The 23484-nt window shown below is 37.6% G+C and overlaps 1 protein-coding gene across 1 annotated transcript in view; it reads right to left on the reverse strand.

Annotated features, from left to right (window-relative positions):
• DIRC2 (disrupted in renal carcinoma 2) overlaps nucleotides 1–23484 on the reverse strand; it is a gene marked incomplete at its 5' end in the record, with an annotated part of 64113 nt that overhangs the window by 29695 nt on the left and 10934 nt on the right. The window contains 3 exon segments of the mRNA XM_006092851.3: nucleotides 3379–3487; nucleotides 8575–8704; nucleotides 14225–14490. Coding sequence (XP_006092913.2) covers nucleotides 3379–3487; nucleotides 8575–8704; nucleotides 14225–14490 — 505 coding nt within the window.

Raw genomic sequence — 23484 nt, forward strand, 5'->3', positions numbered from 1 at the left:
TCCCTCTCGCAATCCGGGATGTTATTTCATCTATAATTCCGCTTGCTGGCCTGCCAGCCCGACGTCCGGTATCATGTTCTGACTGCCTTGACTGATCGCACCTAATCACCCTGTTTGACAGAATGATTAGCACTACACGCGTCTGACTGCCTGCCTGATCCCCCACTACCCCTCACCTGTCCTGCCTGATTCCCAACCAACTCACCTGCCTGCCTGATTGCCCCTAACCCATGCATCTGCCTGCCTCCATGCCCCTAACCACTCGCCTGCCTGTTTGACCTGCCTGGTCGCCCTTAACTGCCTTTGCCTGCCTGCCTGATCACCCCTAACTGCCTCTGCCTGCCTGCCTGATCACCCCTAACCACTCACCTGCCTGCCTGATCACCCCTAACTACTCTGTCTTGGCCCCCGCCACTGTGGCTTCGTCTGGAAGGACGTCCGGAATGATGTCCAGAAGATCGTTCGGCTATCCAGTCCAATTAGCATATTATGCTTTTATTATTATGTAGAATGGGAAGGAAACTCAGATACACCTGGTACTTGGTGACACTTTTCCCTTAGGGGTGGGGTGTCTGCTGATTTTAGAAAAAGTGGCTAAGGGGCTAAGAAGTTATCAACAGCCTCATTGACATAAGGGGGAAAAAATGAATTTGAGGCTTATTGTGGGGTGAGTGGCCTTGTGAAAAATCCCAGGCTTTAGTTGGGGGCTCTGAAGGACTATACTTAAGAGTACTGTGACCTGAAAACTATATTTTGAGGGACTGAAGCCCAGCTATAAATAATCCCTATTTCTGGAACTAGATTAAATGATCTCTAGACTCCTGCAAGAAAAATATAAGTTCTTTTGGGACAAAAATAACATCATCTTGGAGCTTAAATTATCTCTACAACTTTTCATAATGCTACTAGGTCTAGCACTCAGTCAAAAATAGTAGAACATGTAAGGAGATTAGAAAACATCAATGAATACCACAAATATAAAAATACCCACAGGGGATCCAGAAAAGGGAATTATGAGATGCAGACTTTAAATAACTATTTTTAAAAGTTTAAAAAATAAAAGATAAGCTCAAGCATTTTACAGAAAATTGGAAACTACAAAAAAGTACCCAAACAAATTTTATAACTTAAAAATATAATTGAAATCGGTAACCCTTAGATAAGTTTAATAGCATATTAGGCTGAAAACTAAAATTGGATTTGGAAGAAAGGCTAGATAAAATATCCAGTCTGAAGCAAAGGAATACAAACGGATGAAAAACTCAGAATCGAGAGTAAGAGACTTAGGGAATACAATATGAAGGTATAACATATATAGGTAGAGTTCCTAAAGGTGAAATTAGAAAAAATTTAGCATAGCCCAGCCATCATGGCTCAGTGGTTGAGAATCATTGATAGGCTGCCTCCTGCACTCCCCACCCTGGTGATGGAGCCCACAACCCAGGTATGTTCCCTAACCGGGAATCGAACTGTGGCCTCTGGTAATTTTTGAAATTACCAATTACACAGCTTCAAAAAATATCAAATACCGGGGAATAAATCTAACAAATATACAGATGACATCTTTGCAGAAAATTATAAAGCATCATTCAGAGACATTACGTCTAAGTAAATGAAGAGAAATACAATGATCATAGCTTGGAAGACTCAGTATTATAAATAAGTTAATTCTCAAGCTGATCTATTGATTCAAAAATATTTCATCAAAATCTGAATAAAAAAGAGTATTATTCTACCAGATACCAAAACTTGTAATATGAGAATACTTCAGACAATTTGGTATTGGCACAAAGACAGACAAATAGACTAGAGGTTGACACACATAGACTAAAGATGACACAAAAACTGTAAACAAGAGGAAGGAATGGATGGCATCAAGGATAGAGGGGAAAATGATTTAGAAACACATTCATGCACACGAGGGCACTTCATTATGACAAAGATGACACTAGAGACAATGGGAAAACATGATGTTTTCAAAGACTGATATTAGGTTAATGGATATTTATTTATATTGGGGGGAAAATAAACTCCTAACTATAACAAGCACAAAATTCCACTCTAGGTTTAAATATGACAGGCGTAACGATAAAGCTTCTAGAACAGCAATGTCCAATAGAACTTTCCATGATGAAGAAAATGTAATATATCTGCACTGTTCAATATGGTAGCCACAAGTTACAAGTGGCTATTAAGCACTTGAAAAGTATCACTGAAGAAGTGAATTTTTAATTTTTATTTCATTTCAACTGATTTAAATTTAACAGGCACATGTTGCTGTGGCTACTATACTTTCAGTTCTACGAGATTAACAAGGGGAATATGTTTATGAACTTGGAGCAAAGGTTTCTCTCTCTCTTTTACGTTACAGTCTCTGTCTGCTAGATCCAACATCAGGACTATCTCCAAGTTGGTTTCTACTGACTACTTTTATTTTTAAAATATGGGTCACATTTTCCTGTTTCTTTGTATGTCTAATGTTTTGGTGTAGTTTCTTTTTTTTTTAATTGTAAAGTATATGTCATGGAAAATACAATATAAAGGTTCCGAACTCTTTCAGTTCAGCTACTAAATGATCACTTTGCACTTGGGTAGGCCTGATTTTGTGCTTCATTATAGCAGAGAAGTAGAAACCAAGGTGAGAGGACTCAATTGCCTCCTCTGCAGATTTTCGTTGGGGCCTGGTTTTAGGCTTTGTTTCTGGGTTTAAGTAGGCTAGGTCTTACTCTCTCTCGGGCAGAGTCCTACATTCTAAAGTCTGGTCTTCCTGGTGTCTCAGCAGAAGCCCACGATGTTAATGAGGTCTCTCCACTCTGGCAGGGCCCGAACTCCGAGAGCCCAGTATTGCTCACCCTCTACTGATTTGTTCTGCTTTCAACCCTGTAACAGTCTCTCTGTTAAACCTCTGGTAGCTTTGCCCTTTACATGTGCAGCACATTTCTCACTTGCTGAGGACCCCACACCACCAGAGAAATGGCTACTTTTAAATACATGAGATATCCTTATCCTGAGACTAGAGAGAAAGTGAGAAATTAGATGTAGGAATAGCCATATAGTTGATGATGGGATCTTAATCTTCATAAAGCACAAAGCAAGAATATAAAGGATAGAGTCAACAAAACTAAGATTTTCCTTTTTTATTTTTCTGTTTAGTAGCATCATTAATAACACCCAAATAAATGTGAAATTCATGGCTTAACAAAATCCAGGAAGAAAATAAATACTGTTTATAATTATTTCACATGGACCTTGCTTTTGCAATAATGGTATGGACTATTGTTTTATCCAGGCCTTGAAGCTAAAACCAAGAACATGTAGACAACAGTTATCATTTAAATGAACTAAAAATACCTTCAAATATAAAGATAAAATGCTTACTTGGCTGACATGCACTGGTGTTAAAATTAAGTCCAGAACTCCAGACCAGCCAGCAAATACACCGAGCGGTATGGCATATGCTAAAGCAATCATCAAAAATCTCACATTGCTGTGAAAGAGAAGTGAAAAATATTATTGCAGATTCAAACTCCAGAATTTAAACTTACTCATGAAAACAGTCATTTGAAAATTAGAACATCAGAATCAGAAATAAAAAATAGTTGTCAGTTCGTTAATAAAATCAAAGTTCTTTAAATTTTTTATTTTAATAAGAAGTATTTTTTGTTCATATTGTTTAAAATTGTCAATGTTTATTACATCAATGAATTACCAACATTATTTCACAGAATGACGTAGGTAGGTTCAGTTTAAAAAAAGCTCCATTTGAAAGGATAAATTACTGTTGCTTAGGTGGGTACTAGACTTATCAGGTGATCACTTTATAAGTTATATAAATGTCTAATCACTATGTTGTATGCCTGAAACTAATATAATAATATGTCAACTGTAGTTGAAAAATAAACAATTCAAATGTTAAAAAAATTATACTTTCTCCTTGAACAAGTTAGAAAAAAAGATTAAAAACAAATATATAATTTGCTAGTTTTACCATTTTCAGAAAGTAGTTTTAATTTTTGTTTTATTATTATCATTTGTTTTACTATTATTTTTTAGATAATTATTTAATAGGCAATACAATTCAAATGGCTCACAACCAAACAGGGAAAAAATATGGGGAAAATATCTCCCTCTATTCCCTCTTCCCCTCTTCCCACAATTCTCAATGTTATCACTTTCTTTGGTAACTTCCCAGAAATATTACAAAACATACAAAATATATATTTCCCCCAATCTTTTTATATAAATGATAGCATAGTACAACCATTTGCTGAATTTTACTTTTTCAATTTAAGTCTTAAAGCTCTTCCATAGTCAATACATACAGAGCTTCCTCATTCTTTCTCATAGCTGCATAGTATTCCATTATGTTGGTATATCATAATTTATTTATCCAGCTCCATACTGTAATATAGACATATAATTTTACATTTTATATAATATGTAGTTTACTATTTTTGTATATGTATATATAACATAATTTTATTCCTTTGCTCTTCCTGTTAGAAGAAGGAAGCATCATTTATGAAGTAGTCTTGTAAAACCAAAACCAAAGCAAAAGCAAAACCTTGAGTTAGAACATAGCTCTTACTACAATTTACAGGAAATACAAAGAACCGAGAAACATGGCAAATTACACCATAAGGAAGCAATCCTCAAAACCTAGACCCTGGAGACAAAAGAGTTGGCTCCTCAACAAATAAATTACAAGGGTAAGAGAGAGAGAGGAATGGAAACCTACAGATTGTAATGGATTTGAGCCAACTGCAATATGTGAACCTAATTTGGGTCCTGATTCAAACAAATTGTTAAAAAAATTTTATGACATTTATGACAATTGGAAATATAAACTATGATGTAATATTAGTAAACTATTTTTTTAAAGTTTTTAGGTGTGATAATGGTACTATATGTTAAAGTGTCCCTATCTTTTTAACATATATTACACATATTGAAATATTTATGGATGAAATGACTTGTCATCTGGGATTTGCTTCATGATACAGGAATGGGGGAAGTAGGTAAAGTAGAGCTGAAATAATATTAGCTATAAATAGGCAACTGTTGATATTGGGTAATGGGGACATGGAAGTTGAACTATTCTACCTTTGGATATTTCTATAAATTCCCCAAATGAAGTTATATTTTAAAAAAAAATCTTACCATGTTTAGTGAAAAGAGTAAAAAAGAATGAGATACACAGACAGATACACATTAAATGCATTTGAAAGGTGGCCTGGGCAAGGGAAGGGGAGAGGAATGAAAGTGGGAAATATAAATAAAAGAATGAACAAGAAATAAATGAGTAAATGTGTTCATCTGTCCTGAAGTAAAGAACATGTTCAACTCAACTCTCCACCCTTGAAGTTTGAAAGGCAAAAACAACCACCACCGTCATCAAACATTAAACCAACACATAAAGGGAGAGAAATGTTTACATTAGGTTACACAGTTTAAATGCATATTAAGAGATGGGAATGGTATGAATAGTACAAAAAAATTGTGGTGGAAACCTTAGCACATAACCATTGCTTCCCCTCACTACCTACCCCAGATAATGCAATTAGTCTAGAAAAAAACACACACAATTATTCCAATGAATCCAGGAAATAATAAAGTAACCAGGGTTTCTTTGAAAGACCAGAGAAAATTTAAATTACATTGGTAGGCTAGGGGAATACAGCATGGCAGGCTCAAAGAACTCCCCTGAGGAAGCGCTGTATGTATTGACTACGGCAAGCCAAAAGTAGAAGCAAGCAATTCTGCAGAGTAAACAGTCGAATATGGGAGAGACAAAGGAATGTTAAGCATTAATGAAAATGATTTTTTTTAAATAAAGAAAAAAGATCTTACATTTCATGGTTTACACAGAAAATAAAGATCTTGACTCTGGGGCAATTAGAAGCAAACAGAGGGTAGTCAGAGTGATAATTTTAAGTTGTTTTCCTTTCTCAGAACAATCTTTTATGTAACTTCTTTCATTAAAATCAATCTTTCAATGACCCCTCATTTCCCACAGAATAGTCCAAAATTACTAATATGGCATAATATGACCCTAATCTACCTCTCTAGCCTTATCTATTGCTATCTGATCTTTGGCTTGGCATAAAGAAAAACTTAAATAGCATTTTACTTCCAAAAAGCCTATCATTTTAATTGTGATCTTATAAATGTGTCCACTGACAATAATTCAATTTAACTAATATTTTTTGTTGCCCATTATGTGGAAGGCAATGTATGAAGTGCTGTAGAGACGGGTTTTCAAAAACCTTTTACAGTGCTCCAGAGTAAGAAACATATCTTTACTTTGTGACCTACCCATATATATGTACATATAGATAGACTGAAACTCTCACAAAAGATATGTATCATTACTATAAATGAATCAATAGTATTATTATATTCTACTTTTTTTTTTAAAAAAAGTAAAGATGGTCAACTTTCTTTCATTAGTTGGCTGTGAACCAAACTTGAAAAATAATGTTACATAGCTATGCTAACATGGTAGTCACAAGCCAGATGTGGCTATTAAACACTTGAAATGTGGCTAGTGCAACTTTAGAACTAATTTTAAATGCAACTTTTTTTTTTTTTTGGTAGAACTACAATTCACTTTAACTGCTGCACTGGGTAAGATACTGTAGTGTGCATGTTGTAGTATGTGTTGCTTCTAGTATTATAACCTGTCACTGACCTTCTTGGTGTCAGTGAACTAACTCAATTCTAAATATTTTTTACATAATAACATTGTAATTTGCTTATCTAAATGTTTTATAGAGAAATATATGAGACTGGAATAAAATACGTTGCAAATTTCATAATGAATAGCAATTGCAACTTGCTGCAGCAGAGCAAAATGATGTCTGCTGTGTAAAACAAATTTTAAGATAATTAAGTGGATAATATTAAGAGACATGTTCAACAAATACACAATGAATTTTATAAGAAGTTTCCATGAAAGTGAAGTGAAAGATCTTCAATTAAGGCCCAAACAATTGTCTGTAGAATATAAGACCTTTAAAATAATATCACAGATGTAATGATTCCAAGCTTGAAAAATTGCAGGTGCGTATTTTTAACTTTAGATAAAATAGTGCAATATGGGAGACACTGATCAATTGTTAATATAACAAAATTTAAATGCAGACCAAGTATTTCTAATGAAAATCTAGCATCTGAATTGAGATATGCTGTAAGTAAAATATACACCAAATTCCAAAGATTTCGTATGAAAAGAATATAAAATACTTCATTAAGATTTTTTAATATGGATTACATGTTAAAATAATATTTTAGATATACTGGCTTAAGTAAAATATGCTACTAAAATTAATTTTTACCTATTTAATCTTTTTAAATGCAACTACTAGAAAATTTTAAATTACCTATTATGTGGCTCATATTATAATCCTGCTAGAGGCCCGGTGCACGAAATTCGTGAGGGTAGGGTCCGTAGGCCTGGCCGGCGATCAGGGCCTGCCGGGGCCTTCCTTCCCCTGGCTGCTGGTTGCCAGCCAGGGCCTTCCTTTGTTCCATGTCGCCCCCTGGTGGTCAGCACACATCATAGCGAGCGGTAGAACTCCTGGCCGGTCGAACTCCCGAGGGGACAATTTGCATATTAGCCTTTCATTATATAGAATTAGGTAATATTACTGTGGACAAAAAGACATAGTTTTTGACCACAGGGTCTTACCACTGGTGGGAGAGGAGGACTAGAAAAGAAAGAACCAACCAGAGAGAGTTGCTAATGAATCACTAAAAACTTATTATAACAAACTGGGGGAAAACTTCAAAAGATAAGTTCTAATGGTCCAACTGCAAATCATAATCACAAGTGATGGTCTATATATCCAAAGAATCGAGTTCAGTACTATAGCATTTGAGCCTTCAAGGGCAGAATTTAATCTAATTACAGTTAAATTATACCAATAAAATAAAATATTAAATTTCTCAAAGTATGATCCTACTGGAGGCATATAAATAAGCACTATTTATTTTATTCACTTTTTATTTTAATGTGTATGGAGAAATACAAAATGGCCCGACTGGTGTGGCTCAGTGGTTGAGCGTCAACCTATGAACCAGGAGGTCACGGTTCGATTCCCGGACAGGGCACATGCCAGGTTGCTGTTTCTATCTCTCTCTCCTTCTCCCTTCCTCTCTGAAATCAATAAAAATATATTTTTTAAAAAAGAAATACAAAATGAATAAAAAGAATTTACATAATAGGAAAAATATAATAAACACATAAAATCCATGATTTTATAGATACTATTATGTGATATGGCTCCTTATAAAAGAAATCACTTAAATTAAAGATTTAATTTTTAAAATGTTAAATAAATAACAATAGAGATAGAGAAAGGAAAAATTATGGAGGTTTTTGTTTTGGGCAACTTTTTAAGATAGATTTCTGATAGGAAGTCCCATTAAAGTATTTAATCCATTTTTTATCAATTATTTACAACCTGATTAATAGATTGCTGAAAAATTACTATTTTAAATTATCTTAAATAAATGTGAAATTCTTTTTAAAGATGCTAGTCAAAACCAGTCAGTAATTCTAAGTACATTTACCTTAATAATCTACAAAAGCTCCGCCGATAACTCAGTCGCTGACTAGCTGCAGCAACACTGGGAGGAAGGGGAGGCCGGGGTGGGAAATAAGCAAGAGTTGCAGAAAATATTAAGCAGACCACTCCAAATTCTGAAAAAAATAAAAAAATAAAAAATAAAATGTTAACCAGATGACACAAACAGTTCAACATTTCAATTATTACTTATCTAACAAATATTTATTGAGCATCAGCTAAGCACTAGGCATATGAAAATAGGCAAAATATAGTAGCTGTCTTGTGAGAAATATAATATGTCAAGATAAACATTTCAGCAGGTCATAGGTAAGAAGTCCTTCTGTAAGCAATGAAGTATGGTGGTACTATGGTGCACTATACAGACAAAAATATTGAGGCAGTAAGCAAAGGTTGCTCTATGGAGAAAAGGGAGGGGGCTGGGTAGAGGGGGGCAAAGAGGGAGGAAAGGGGAACATCTGTAATAGTGTCAACAACAACAGCAAACATTTTCCTCATCCCCCCAAAATACCACCTTTCCCATTAGCAGTGACTCCATTCCCCACCCTCATCCTCCCCAGCTTGTGGAAATGGCTAATCTATTTTCTATCCCAGTGGCTTTGCCTTTTCTGAATATTTCATATAAAAATATAGATACAATGAAAAAGAAACCCACAGTATTGAACTGTAAGAGATTTTGAAGCAGGTCTGGGATGGTTGTCTCATATGCATGGTCCTCATAAATAAAAAATATGAGAAAATATGTAAGAAGAGATCAGGAGGTTTGTTTGATCAATGATATGATATTCTGATGTAGGACAGACTCAATTTACAGGCTATATGGGAAATTTGAACAGAACAGGAAAGCATACAAAATAAGAAACCAAGAGACAGAAAGTAAAATTTATAAACACAAGACTAGCTACTGCAGAATATTAAACAATCAGAATTAAAATGAATATTGCAACAATCTTAGTTTGGCATTATCACAGGAGGAAAGGTTCCTAGCTATCCCGATTATTCCCTCCAGAGGTTTGTCTCCTAGAAGTCCCGCCTTTTGTTAGCTGTGCTTAATTTAGTAGAAATGTCTGGAAGCCTTAAAGTATATACCTGTCTATGCTATCAATTAACTTGGAATTTGAATGAATCACTTACTCTTTCTGGGCCAATAAAGGGTTTGGGTTAAGTGATTTCCAGGGACCTTTCAGTAGGATAATTCTAATTCTAGGGCTATATTCTTTGCAAAAAATAGAACATTCTTATGACACTTAGCCACAGATAATATCTTTATTCTTTGTCAATCTGAGAAGCAACTAAAGTTAATGAATTGTTTTAATTTACAGTTTTTATTTATTAGTAACAATGAATGAGCATCTATAATAATAAAAGCATAATTGCTAATTAGACCAGGATCAAGGATCCAGGCCACTGCGGCACCATGGCTGCGAGGGAGGGAACTAGGCAGCCATCCTGGCTATGAAGGCCTACTCTTGCACGAATTTTGTGCTTCGGGCCTTTAGTCTTCTATATGCTTATTGGCCACTTGTATTTCTTCTACTGTGGTTGCCTTGTTCATATTCTTTGCCCATCTTTCTACAGGCATTTTTGTAAACAGCTTGAGATATAATTCACATAATATACAATTATAAACATGACTAGCTACTGCAGAATATTAAACAATCAGAATTAAAATGAATATTGCAACAATCTTAGTTTGGCATTATCACAGGAGGGAAGGTTCCTAGCTATCCCGATTGTTCCCTCCAGAGATCTGCACTTTTAAAGTGCACAATTAAATGGTTTTTAGTATATTCACAATTGTGCAACCATTACCTTAATCAATTTTAGAACTTTTTCATCATCCCAAAAAAGAAACTCTGTATTCATTACCTGCACAAATATCCCAGGCCTAGGTTACCATTAATCTACTTTCATTATCTATGGATGAGTATTATGGACATTTCGTATAAACAAAATCATATAATTTGGGGGGTTTTGTGACTGGCTTCTTTCACTGGCATGTTTTCAGGGTTCATCCACGTTGGAGCATATATCAATACTTTATTCTTTTTTTGCCAAGTAATATTCCACTGAGTAGATATACCACATTCTTAATCCACGTAATTGACAGACATTTTGGACTATTCCTACATTTAGGTCATTATGAATAATACTACTATGAACATTCATGTACAATTTCTTGCAAAGGTGTGTTTTCATCTCACTTGGGTATATACCTAGAAATGAAATTGCTGGGTCATATGGCAATTTCTGTTTAACATTTTGAGGAATTGCCAAAATGTTTCCAAAGTGGCATTTTATATTTCTACTAGCAATGTATAAGGGTTCCAATGTATAATTTCCCCACTTTCTCACCAACACTTATTTTCAATTTGATTGATTAAAGCCACCCTATTGGGTGTGAAATTTATTTCATTATCGCTTTCATTTGCATTTTCCTAATGACTAATGACAGTGAGCATTTTTTTCAGGTGCTTGTTGGCCATTTATATATTTTCTTTAGAGAAATGTCTATTCAGTCCTTTGCCCGTTTTTTAATTGGGTTGTTTATCTTTCTGTTGTTGAATTGTAAGTTTTAAAAAATATATTCCGGTTAAAAGTTCCTTATCAGATATGTAATTTGCAACTATTTTCTTCCATTCTATGGATTGTCTTCTCAGTTTGTAGATGGTATCCTTTGAAGCACAAAAGTTTTAACTTCGATGAAATCCAATTTACACATTTTTTTTTGTCAACTGTGCTTTTGGTATCCTTTATAAAAAGGCTTTGCCTAACCCAAGGACATGAAGATTTACTCCTATCTCGTCTTATATAAGTTAATTGTTTTTAGCTCTCACATTTAAGTCCAGGATCCATTTTGAGTTCATTTGTGTATGGTGTAAGAAAGGGGATCAAATGGTTTCTTTTGCATGTGGATATCCAGTTATTCCAGTACTGTTCATTGAAAAGACTTTTCTTTCCCCCATTGAATTGTTTTGGCACCCTTGTGAAAAGTCAATTGCACATAAATTATGCAGTAGTTTATTTTTTGGAATCTCACTTCTGTTCCATTGACTTATATGTTTATCCTTATGCCAGTACAATCCTGTTTTGATTGGCATAGCTTTGTAGTAACTTGAAATTGGGAAGTGTGAGTTCTCCAACATTGTTCTTTTTCAAGATTGTTTTGGCTATTCTAAGTCCCTTGAATTTCCATATAAACTTTAGAATCAGCTTGTCAGTTTCTGCAACAAAGGCAGCCAAATATTATTTGGGCTTGCACTGAATTTGTAAATAAATTTGGGGATATTAGCATCTTCACAACCCTAAATTTTCACATGGGTTCTCGTTCCATTTCTTTAGGTCTTCTTTAATTTTTTCCAACAGTGTTCTGTAGTCTTTCAGAGTGCAAGTTTTACCTTATTTTGTTAAACTTATTCATAAATATTTTATTCTTTTTGAGGCTATTGTAAATTGCATTGTTTTCCTAATTATTCATTGCTAATGTACAGAAATACAATTGATCTTTATATAATTAATCTTGCATCCTAAAACTTTTTTTTAGAATAAACTTGTTCATTCTTACTGAACTTGTTTTTTAGATTAATATGTTTTTAATGGATTACAGAGGATTTTCTACATTCAAGATCATTTTCAAAAGAGATAGCTTTGTTTTTTCCTTTCTGATCTAAAATGCCTTTTATTTCATTTTCTCAGTGATTCTGGTTAGAACTTCCAACACAATGTTAAGTAGACATAGCAAGAGTGGACATACTTATCTTGTTCCTGATCTCTGGGTAAATGCATTCAGTCCTTGACCAATAACTATGATCTTATCTGTGGATTTTTCATATATGTCCTTTATAGATGGTGCAAAAATAGACATTCGTGTCTTATTCCTGATCTCAGGGGGAATGCAATCAGTCTTTGACCAATAACTATGATCTTATCTGTGGATTTTTCATACATGCCCTTTATTAGGTTGAGAGAGCTCCTGTATCTATTTCTGATTTGTTGAGTGTTTTTATCTTGAAAGGGTGTTGGATCTGTCAATGCTTTTTTTCTCTCATCTTTTAAGATGATCACATGGTTTTGCTCCTTTATTCTACTGATATGGCATATTACATTAGTTGAGTTTTGAATGTTCAAACAACCTTGCATTCCAGAAATAAATCCTATTTGGTCATGGTATATAATCCTTTGTGTATGTTGCTGGATTTCGTTTGCTAGTATTTTTTTCAGGACTATGGCTCTATATACCTAAGAGATATTGGTCTATTAGTTTATATTTCACTTATGATGTGTTTGTCTGGAATAATTCAGTGTAAGAGTCATTAATGTTTTAAGGTAGCAATTCTAGCAAATGTTTTTAATGGAATGAAGGTTTTGGGATAATATTTCAGGAAGGCAGATTGGAAAATATAAAAGCAATGAAGAAATAACTGGGAAGCTTTGAGTAGGTTAACTGCTATACCCAAAAGTGCCTAAAATCAAATCATTTGAAGATATAATCATTGCTTACGTTTTCAATAAAAAGAATGATATAACTGAAATAAAGTTTAAAATTTGTTTCACCTGCTTTGTGTTTTATTTATTTACTTATTTAATTTTACAATTCAATTTTTTTTCTTTAATAGTAAGGTGGGTTAAATGCTTTATATGCTGCCACTATTTCTGTTTTCACTTTTATTCCCTTCAAACCATATTTTGAAATGTAAATCTCACCATGTAATTCTCTAGCATAAAATTCTTCAGAGTATGGCCACTGCTGAAAACGTGAATTTCAAACCCTTTAGTCCTGTTTACAAGGCTTACAGGGCCTGGCTTATCTCTCTAGCTTCATCTCTCTCACCACACCTAAGCCACTCTGGGCTTTAAGTTGCTTGAATGTAGCACTCTCTCTCCCCTTACTGGGCTTCTCTCTCTGGTTCTCTCTCTCTGGCATATCCTTCCTCCTGCCCATTGTACTCGGCTAACTCTCTGCCATCCCTCAGGTTCCAACTTAGATGCTATATGTCTGGGAAGCTCTACTTGACCTCCAAAATCTGGTTAGGTGTTCCACTTCTCAGCTCTTAGAACAAGTGTAGGCCTTTGGTTATAGTACTTACTACCCTCTTTAACAACTGTTTGCTTTCCTGCTTGTATCCTTTGGGACACTATAAGTTCTATGAGAAGAAGAACCATGTTTATCTCAGTGCCTAGCACAGTGACAGATATATAGGAATTCAAAATATAGCTGTCAAATTAATAAGTGAATAAATTAATTCAAAGTTTATTATAATCTGGTCCCTTACCTTTCCAGTCTCATTTTCTATCGACACCTAAACACAAATACTGAATCTACTGTAGACATACCAAGTTACGTGCAGTTCCCGCCTCCGAGGCAGCACTCCTAAGCAAGCAGGCAGACATCCCCCGAGGGGTCCTGGACTGTGAGAGGGTGCAGGCCGGGCTGAGGGACCCTCCCCCCCCCCCCCCCGGTGCACGAATGTCGTGCACTAGGCCTCTAGTATTATAAAACAACGAAAGCACATATATGCATATGTATATATTAGCCCTCTTAAGTACTTCATAAGTGATCTGTTACACAAAAGCAGAGTGAAGATGACTGGGATAAGAGACAAAGTATAACAGGAAGGAAATAAACTTCAAAATACCTGCATATAATACAGTCTCTATACGGTCTTTAATGTGGGCCCTGCTATTCTCGGATGCAAGAAGAGGCGACGTGCCATTGGGAGCTGGAACAAAAAGTGGTCCAACTAAAAATGCACATGCTCCACCGAGATAACTGAGCATGGACGCGATAGCTGTGGCAGTGGCTCGTTCATCTGCAGAAAACCACGTTGTGGACAGGAATGGAGCTGCATTCATTACGGTTGGGCCTGCCAATCCATTTAAAAGCTGTCCTCCATGGATTAGTCTGGAATTAAACAAATTAAAAGGCTGTGAGGTAGGTAAATCAGGCATTTTCTAGACAAGACAGTAGCCAAACAGCAGTTAACTAGGGCAATAAGAATACATATCTGTAAATAATATCCCACACCTGAAGGGTAAAGAATATCGACTCTCCCTGAGGAAGGTTAAATACAGTAATAGTTATCCCTTATTCATTTCACAAACATTTACTGAAGCCTATGATTTGTGCAACACACCAAACTAAAGACTTCCAAACAATCTTGTTTCGTTTGTTATAACACTATGTGGGAGCTATTATTATCCCCATTTATTGAGATGTGAGAGCTTCACGTAGAAAGAATAAGAAACTTCCCCACATGCTAACAGGCAAAGCTGAGATTTAAGTCTGACTCCAAAACCCATACTCATAAAGAGACCTAGCAAGTGCTACCAGCCCTACAAATGACAGAGTTATTTAATGAGCTCCACATTTCATGCCTACTCTGTACCAAGCGACAGAATTATAAAAACAGAAAAAGTTATCACAGTACCTTCTAATAGAAGAGGAATTAGTGGAGGAGTCAGATGACGTGATGTGCGACTAACTAGCTGAGTGGCACTGGGTAATGTACCTTTGTGGGATTCCCTTTCTTCTCCCGAAAAATGAGGGGTTAAGTTGCATAAGCAGGTACTAAGCACCTGTTAGGTTAAGGGACTGTAATCACAGGATCACTAGGTCCCTTCTGGTTCTAGTTCTCTGACTCATATGACTTATAAAGGTTGGTGAAGAATAGTTTCTTGCTTCCATTCCACTTGTTCTCTTGCCCACCTTTTCTCAGCATTCTAGTCAATGCTTCATCCTGTTCTTTGCTGAGCAAACCCTTTCCCAACATTTCTTTATCGACCCCAACATTCACATTCACATTCATGAATAGCCTTGAAGAAGAAAAGAAGCCTGAAGTCCAAAAAGGAGATGAGTCCACTTTTTCTGTCTTAAAGGTAAAGGGAAGGCCAGGGACAGTATATGTGACATATACATGATAATAACTACTTTTTTTTTTTTGCTTGTTTTGCTTTTTAATCACCATATGGGCGTCAAATCCTCTTTATAAAGAATTACCACCTTAAGTTACTTACTTAAAGGTTTCTGAATGCAGAAAGAATAAACAAGTATATGAAAGAGAGGTAGGGCCTTAATGTAGAAGCATACGTGAGTGGGAGGTAAAATATGTGAATTAGGTCTGCTCACATCTTTGTAAATGTTGGAAAAAGTATTTGAAGGCAAAATGGTTTCACATGTCATTATTAAATTAAAGCAACTAAAGACATCTTAAAATCTTCTTGTGTAAGGGGAACTATTTTCTAGATGACAAAAACAATTTAGTGTTTATAAATTGAATGCCTCCTCCAAAAATCAGTGGATCCCAAGCTGTCACACAGCAATTTCATCATAAAAGTATTCTTGAAACAATGTCACTAAGTGGTTTTAATCATGACTCCCTTAATCATGACTCGTGATGGCGCAACAATCAGACAGCACAGGATGGCTCATACAGGTAACTGCTTTGATATTTAATACTTTTAATAAGGTGTTCCTGAAAGACTCGTCTCATCTGGAAAGGGGAGGGGTGGAAGAAGTACATTTTATTAGTCTCAAAAATGTTAAGAATGGAAGGAGAATAAGGAAGAAACAACCCATTAAAAAGACAAAACAAACAAAAAAAATGACAAAACAGTATGAATTCTCAAAGTTAAGGTTAAAACTAAAGTTATTGCCATGGCTTAACATTTTGGCACTCTTCTGCGGAATCATGAACTGACTATTTTCCAAATAGCAAACCTAAGAGTCAGAACATGTGAGCTTGCGATAATGTAAGGATCATCCAAATCCAGTTTACTCAATTCTCGTGTCAGAGTATTCCTCACTATAGTGTGGTACACGTGCTCAAGTAGAAACCAAAGCAGGTATGATACTAGGGGCATTCAGTCTCTAAGGTCACTGAACTTGGTGTGTGTGTGTGTGTGGGGGGGGGGGTGAACCTAGAACATATGTGTATTATCACACTGAAAAGTCATCTCGAATTAAAACATGCTGATTTGGTACTTTAAAATTACTCAAATTTAAATAATTATGTGTGTTTTGTATTAAAAGTCATCACACACAGACACACCCCTCACAAATGAGCTCAGTAGAACTGGGACCTCAGTAGAACAGGATCTTGGGGTTACTCTCTGAATTCATGGGAAACCTGGCAAGGAAACCCAATTCCATTCTTACCAGCATCTTTAAGTTTTCCTGCTCCTTCTCACATTAGTATCCCAGAGCCCCTCAGGGCTTGGTAGTTACTAATATAACTAGTTATAAGCACTGTTGTCCTGGTAACCATGATATAATACTAACTTGTATTATCAAGAATTTTATGTTTGCCTGACACTATTTTCTGCTACCTACCATTAACTAACTCTATTTTATAAATTGTTTGTAAAAATATATTTAAAAATAAAATTCAGTTTTATATATAAAATCTAGTTTCCCATAAAATAGTAATGTAAAATTAGAGGCACGTTTTCTGGAAAAATGCTGGCCATAAGACATAATAAAATCTATAAACTTTACAATGACAATGAAGAAGATGAATAATTTTAAATTATTCATTATAAGCTGTGTTGTTAATTCATTCAACAAACATACTGAGTATTCACTGCATATTGGGGTAGGTATTGTGATAGGCTATGTATACTGGAACATAAAGTTGAAAAGGTAAAGCCCCTGCCCTTAAGAATCGCTAAAAGTAGTTGAAGCCCTCCCTGTACCAGGAATATAAAGGAAAGTAAGGCAATGATTAGTCCTACCCCTAATGCTGTGGGCCTCTGATGAGAGTACCTGTGTGTCCTCCTCCCCCTCTGACCTCTGGCTCTGATCTACAGCACCAGGGGCCTCACAGCTATGCACATGACCAGCTCCATCCAAGAGCCATCTATCCCCTTCAAAACAGCTATCCCTTGGGCATAGGGAGCACGCATGAGTCATGCAGTCTACTCTTGGAAGAACAGACCTGGGAAGGGGGCCTGTTGCAGGGATTTCTGGGGTCTGTGTATCTAGATAGCGGTGGGCAGGGGTGAGGGGACACACACACATTTCACATTTCCTTGGCCCTACAGACTCCTCAGCTCATAGGAAATGGCAAAACAAAAGGAAAACCAGAGTGGGACACTTTCAAGCGTGGAGTCTAGGACAAGGACCCTTTGGCAATGTTGGCAACAAGAGTGGGGCTACAGAGGAGAGGATGGTTTGGAGAACTGGTCCTAGTCACACAATATGGCTAGGTGAATGACTGGATATTGGCGGGGCGGCGGGGTGGGGGGGGGGCGGTGTCGGGGAGAGGGAAGGCCTGCAACCATACCTCTGTAAAAATGTCCAATAAGTTTTTTAACATAGGTTAGAAGCTAAGGAAAGAGGTCTAAGCTAATAGATATACATTGGGATTGGGAAGAAAAACTGGAGAATACCAATATATATATTTTTTCTTTTTTTAATCCTCACCAGAGGACATGCTTAGGGAAAGGAAAGGAAAGGAAAGGAAAGGAAAGGAAAGGAAAGGAAAGGAAAGGAAAGGAAAGGAAAGGAAAGGAAAGGAAAGGAAAGGAAAGGGAGAGAGAGAGAGAGAGAGAGAGAGAGAGAATATCAACTGGCCACCCAATCGCCACCCCCCGCCCTCCCACACCCACACACACACTCCCCTACTGGGAATCAAATCTGAAACCCAAGTATGTGCCCTGACCAGCAAGAGTCAAGAAAAAGGATTGAGAAGGGGCAATTATAGAGCCAGGAAAACAATAAAAGGAAAGATAAACATTATAGCAACTGAGAAGAGAAGGGTATCAAGAAGATGAGAGTGAGTGGTTGATAGCATCAAAATTAACAGAGAGATAGTTTAACTGAAATGTAACCACTGGATTCGGCAACAAGGAGGTTATTCCTGATCTGAATAAAAGCAGTATGCTTCCTGAGGAAATGGAAATTTCAATTTAGACTATTCATACTTGTAGTTAGAAACAGATGCCAGAACATAAGTTAGGTATATAAGCTTAGCAATGTGAAAAAGAAAAGCACCCGGCTTAAATGAACAGCCTGGGCTGAAAAGTCTCTCTGCCTTCACGAAATGAAAGATAAATGCACCTCATTATGATTGTCTTAATGCTTTCTAAGCACGCGTGGAAGAAGCTGGCTTTCAGAAATTAATACTTAGTGATTTGGGCTGACTGTTAAAAATAATGCAGATAAACAAAAGAGGAGCGATTCACAATCTCCAGTGAAGTGAAGCGAATCGTATAACCTAATGTCTATTTTTGTGTGTCATTACGTGCTTCAGTTTTGTTTTGAAAGTAACAGTTAAATTCCTTGTGGGTAAGGACCATGGTTTCTGAATTCCCAGAGTGCTTCATGAAGAGCTGAGGCAGTGTGGATGCTCTCTAGGAATGCAGGGACTGATTCAAGTAGAGGCAGGTGGGGTCACTGAGATACATAGCTAACCTGCCCTTGAAAAATCTCAGTTACCTTTCTCGGCTGGCGTGGCTTAGTGGTTGAGCATGGACATATGAACCAGGAGGTTGTGGGTTCTGGGTCAGAGCACATGCCTGGGTGGCGGACTCGATCCCCAGTGTGGGGCGTACAGGAGGCAGCCAATCAATGATTCTCTCTCATCATTGATGTTTCTCTCTCACTCTCCCACTTCCTTCCTCTCTGAAATCAATAAAAAAATTTTTTTTAAAAATCCCAGTTACCCAACACAATGCATCATGTCAGTTCCACTTGTAGATTTTAAAAGTTTCAAATTCAGCAATATGAAAAACAAGGTGATTAACAAATATTTGTAAATAAACCTTTTTAAAGACACTCAGGGTGGTAAAAGCAAGGCCAACACTTTAGTACTGTCCCAAGCACAGTGGACTTGGGAAGGGTGAGCAGAAGTTAAGAGTGTGAGGAGGCAGTTTTGTCTCCTGGGCAATAAGCTCTGCAGCAGAAAGGGAGCACCCTGGAAACTGACTAATTAATTCAAGGGGCGAACTCTGGCTTCCTCACCTGAAACTTCATGCCTGGTGAAGTAGGTGTATATTCAGAGTTAGGGGATAGCAAGTCTGACCTTTGCAGGCCAATCTGTGACAGATCAACCCAGTGTCCTCTCACTGACCCCTAAACTTACTCCCTCTCCGTCTCCCACCCTCTCCTCTTTTCTCCCTCGGGTCTTTTTCCTTTTCTCCTTACCTAGCTTCTGCCTGTTTCTGAGGTCTGGTTTGTGTCATCCCCATAGGCCCAGTAGGAAAGTGGATAAGAGATAGGGGCATTTCCATAGAGGCTGAGAGGAAGATTTAAAGATTCGTGAATTTCTCCAGCATCAACAGAACTATACCGTAGAGGCTGGGAAGGCCGAATGCTGCCCACCAGTGTCAGTCTTGCTGAGGTTTGCTGGCCTGTGGTAGGCCAGGGGGACTCCTAAACGGGACTCACCGAGTCCTGCCCTTGCCTGTGTACTTTCTGCCCTCAATTAGTGCCCCTGCCCATAGAGAGGCTCAGGCCTGGTGGTCTGTGTGGTATTTGTGTACAGCTGCATTCCCTTTTGTATTATTCAATATTCTACAGCTTTTCAAAGAAATGCCAATAGCAAAAGTTCAAACTGAAGATCTCTAGTTCACATTTTCTAATGTACTTGACATTTCCGTTTGTATTTAATGGTATTCTGATATCCTAACCTTTTACTTTCTGATATCCTGAAACAAACACCTATCATTCCTAAATTATTTTCTACTTGGAATAATCTACACTAATAAAAGAGAAAAATGGTAATTGGCGTACGACCGCTACCCTTCCCATTGGCTAATCAGCGTATCCTTATGCAAATTAACTGTCAGCCAAGATGGCGGCCGGCAGCCAGGCAGTTGGAAGCGAACATGAGGCTTCCTTGCTCCCGTGACTGCGGACTCCAACGTTCCCCGCCTGCGCTGCCGGCCTCTGAGCTGGCAGTTTGAAACATTCTAACAAATATAGGCCGGGATCTCAGAGCTGGAGTTATTCATTGTTTCGATTATAGAACGGCAAACAAACCAGCAGCGGAAGCCTCAGAGCTAGAGCCAGAGCTAAAGCTGGCCCAGAAGAAAAAAAAAAAAGAAAAAAAGGAGCGGTTGGGAGCTTCAGTCAGCCTGAAAGCAGCCCTCAGCCCCTCACCCAGACTGGCCAGGCACCCCAGTGGGGACCCCCACCCTGAAGGGTGTGTGACCAGCTGCAAACAGCCATCATCCCCTCATCCAGGCTGGCCAGGCACCCCAGTGGGGACCCCCACCCTGATCCAGGACACCCTTCAGGGCAAACCAGCCGGCCCCCAGGCCTCTATCCTATATAGTAAAAGGGTAATATGCCTCCCGGCACCGGGATCAGCGGAGCCGTGAGGCCTCCTGGCACCAGATCAGCATGACAGGGTGCAGCGCCCAAACCCCCTGATAGCCCTGCGGCTCTGTGTGTGACAGGGTGTAGCGCCCCAACCCCCTGATTGGCCCTGCTCTGTGCATCACAGGGGATGGCGCCGCAACCTCCCCATTGACCCTGCCTTGAGTGTGATAGGGGGTGGTGCCCCAACCCCCCAATCAGCCCTACCCTGAGTGTGACTGAGGGTGGCATCGCAACCTCCCAATCCGCCCTGCTCTGTGCATGACAGGGGGCGGCGCCCCAACTCCCCAGTCAGCCCTGCTCTGAGCCCGACCAGGGGCTGCACCTAGGGATTGGGCCTGCCCTCTGCCACCCAGGAGCAGGCCTAAGCCAGCAGGTTGTTATCTCCTGAGGGGTCCCAGACTGCGAGAGGGCACAGGCCGGGCTGAGGGACCCCCCTTCCCCCCGAGTGCACAAATTTTTGTGCACCGGGCCTCTAGTCTATATATATAAAAGCCTAAGGGTCTTTATGACCAGATGGTAGCTATGACTCACACTGATCACCAGTGGGCAGATGCTTAACGCAGGAGCTGTCCCCTGGTGGTTAGTGGGGGGTCCCACAGCCAAACTTCCATGGTTGGTCAACCTCCCATGGCCCCTCCTCCCAGCTCCTGACCTCATCAGCCCCGATCGCCAGCCAGGCTGAGATACTCCACCCATGCACGAATTTGTGCACCAGGCCTCTAGTATGATATATTAGCCTTACAATTTTTATAGCTGGAAGAGACCTGAAACCTCACCTAAATAACCCACCCTTCTCATTTTATAGAAAAATTGAGTTCCAGAAAGGCTATTACCATGTTTAAAATAACACTCATAATTTTATAACTTTCCTTACCCCTAAAAGTATTAGGGGGAACTCCAAAGTCATACAATTAGCTAATGGCTGAGCCAGGACTAGTAAGCAAAATTAGAAATGATTTCATCAGCCCACAAATTTCTCTATTCTTCCACATGGTCTCATTCTGAAGGTTCTCTGTTAATAATAGTAATAATAAAAATCATTGATTGCTAAGACAACCTAAGGTTCTCAGATCCAAAGGCATACAGTAGCTAGTATATTTTTATTATGTGCATAAATCTACTTTATAAACCTTCAGTTTAGCCCTGACCGGTTTGGCTCAGTGGATAGAGCGTCAGCCTGTGGACTCAAGGGTTTCGGGTCGATTCCGGTCAAGGGCATGTATCTCGGTTGTGGGCACATCCCCAGTGGGGTGTGTGCAAGAGGCAGCTGATCGATGTTTCTCTCTCATCGATGTTTCTAACTCTCTATCCCTTTCCTTTCCTCTCTGTGAAAAATCAATAAAATATATTTAAAAAAAAAAAACCTTCAGTTTATTATGACTAGCATTGGTGATAACACTGGAGAGTCAGCTTTTTAGAAACTTAGCAGATACAGCATTAGTGTAAGTACAGCAATCTTAACTTAAATTACATGTATTTTTAATATGAAGTAATTTAGAATCTATAAAAATACTTCCCTCTAAGGCTCAAGATGCCATTGGCTCACAAACATTTTTTCCAATTCTTAATCATTGTATATCAGAATAAACTCATGTGTTATAGAATTTCCTGGATATTGAAAATGTCAGAAGTGCTAGAGTTTTCCTTTATGTAGCCCAAGAAAAGATAGGGCAATAAAAAGGATCAGAGATGTTATGAATCAATTACAGGAGAAAGGAAGTTAGGAAGGACAAAATAGAGATAATGGTGGAAAGGAAGTGAGCCCTTAAAGACTATTATCACAGCCTCAGTTTTCTTTTATAAAAATCGATTTCACTTTTGTATCTTTAATAATCTTGGCCAATTAAGATTCAATTAAAAATATCTATTGAATATCTATTATAGTGAAGGCACATGAAGCTAGACACCAAAGGGAATACAAAGATGAGTATTACAGTCTTGTCCCTAAAGAAGCTTATAATTACTTATCAAGTACCAGTTATAGAAAGTACAGAAAAAACACAGAAAAAGAATATTGGATTAGATATCAGAAGACTCAGCTTCTAGTCTTAGCTAAATTTATTAACCATGTAATCTTTGTTGAATCACTTATTCCCTTTCTGTTCTATCTCACAGAGTTTTTATGAAGGCCAAATGCAATAATCTCTCGGCAAGGTACAGGGGGAAATGAACTGATCTGAGAGATGTCAACCTCCTCACATTTGTCTCATAACTTTTTTCTTGTCTCCTACCTTATATTTTGTACTCTTAACTTAAAAGTATATATACTCATAGTAGAGGAGTACAAAGAGAAAAAAAAAAGAATACATTCAGTAATTCAATTAAGTAACTCACACAAGCACTACTAATACTTCGGGTTTTTTTTTTAATCTTCTTTTTTCTTTCATTCCCCCCCCCCCCCAATCAAAACTTAAGCATAGGTAACCACAGATATCATATAGAATATATAGTTTTATGCACCAAATATTTTTAAGTTTACAGTCTATCATAAGCATTTTATCATTTCACTAAAGATTCTCCATAATTTATTATCATAATCATAATGGCTCCATGGCAGTCTATTATGCAGATGTA

The sequence above is a fragment of the Myotis lucifugus genome, unplaced genomic scaffold (assembly GCF_000147115.1).
Source record: "Myotis lucifugus unplaced genomic scaffold, Myoluc2.0 scaffold_105, whole genome shotgun sequence".
Taxonomy (NCBI): domain Eukaryota; kingdom Metazoa; phylum Chordata; class Mammalia; order Chiroptera; family Vespertilionidae; genus Myotis; species Myotis lucifugus.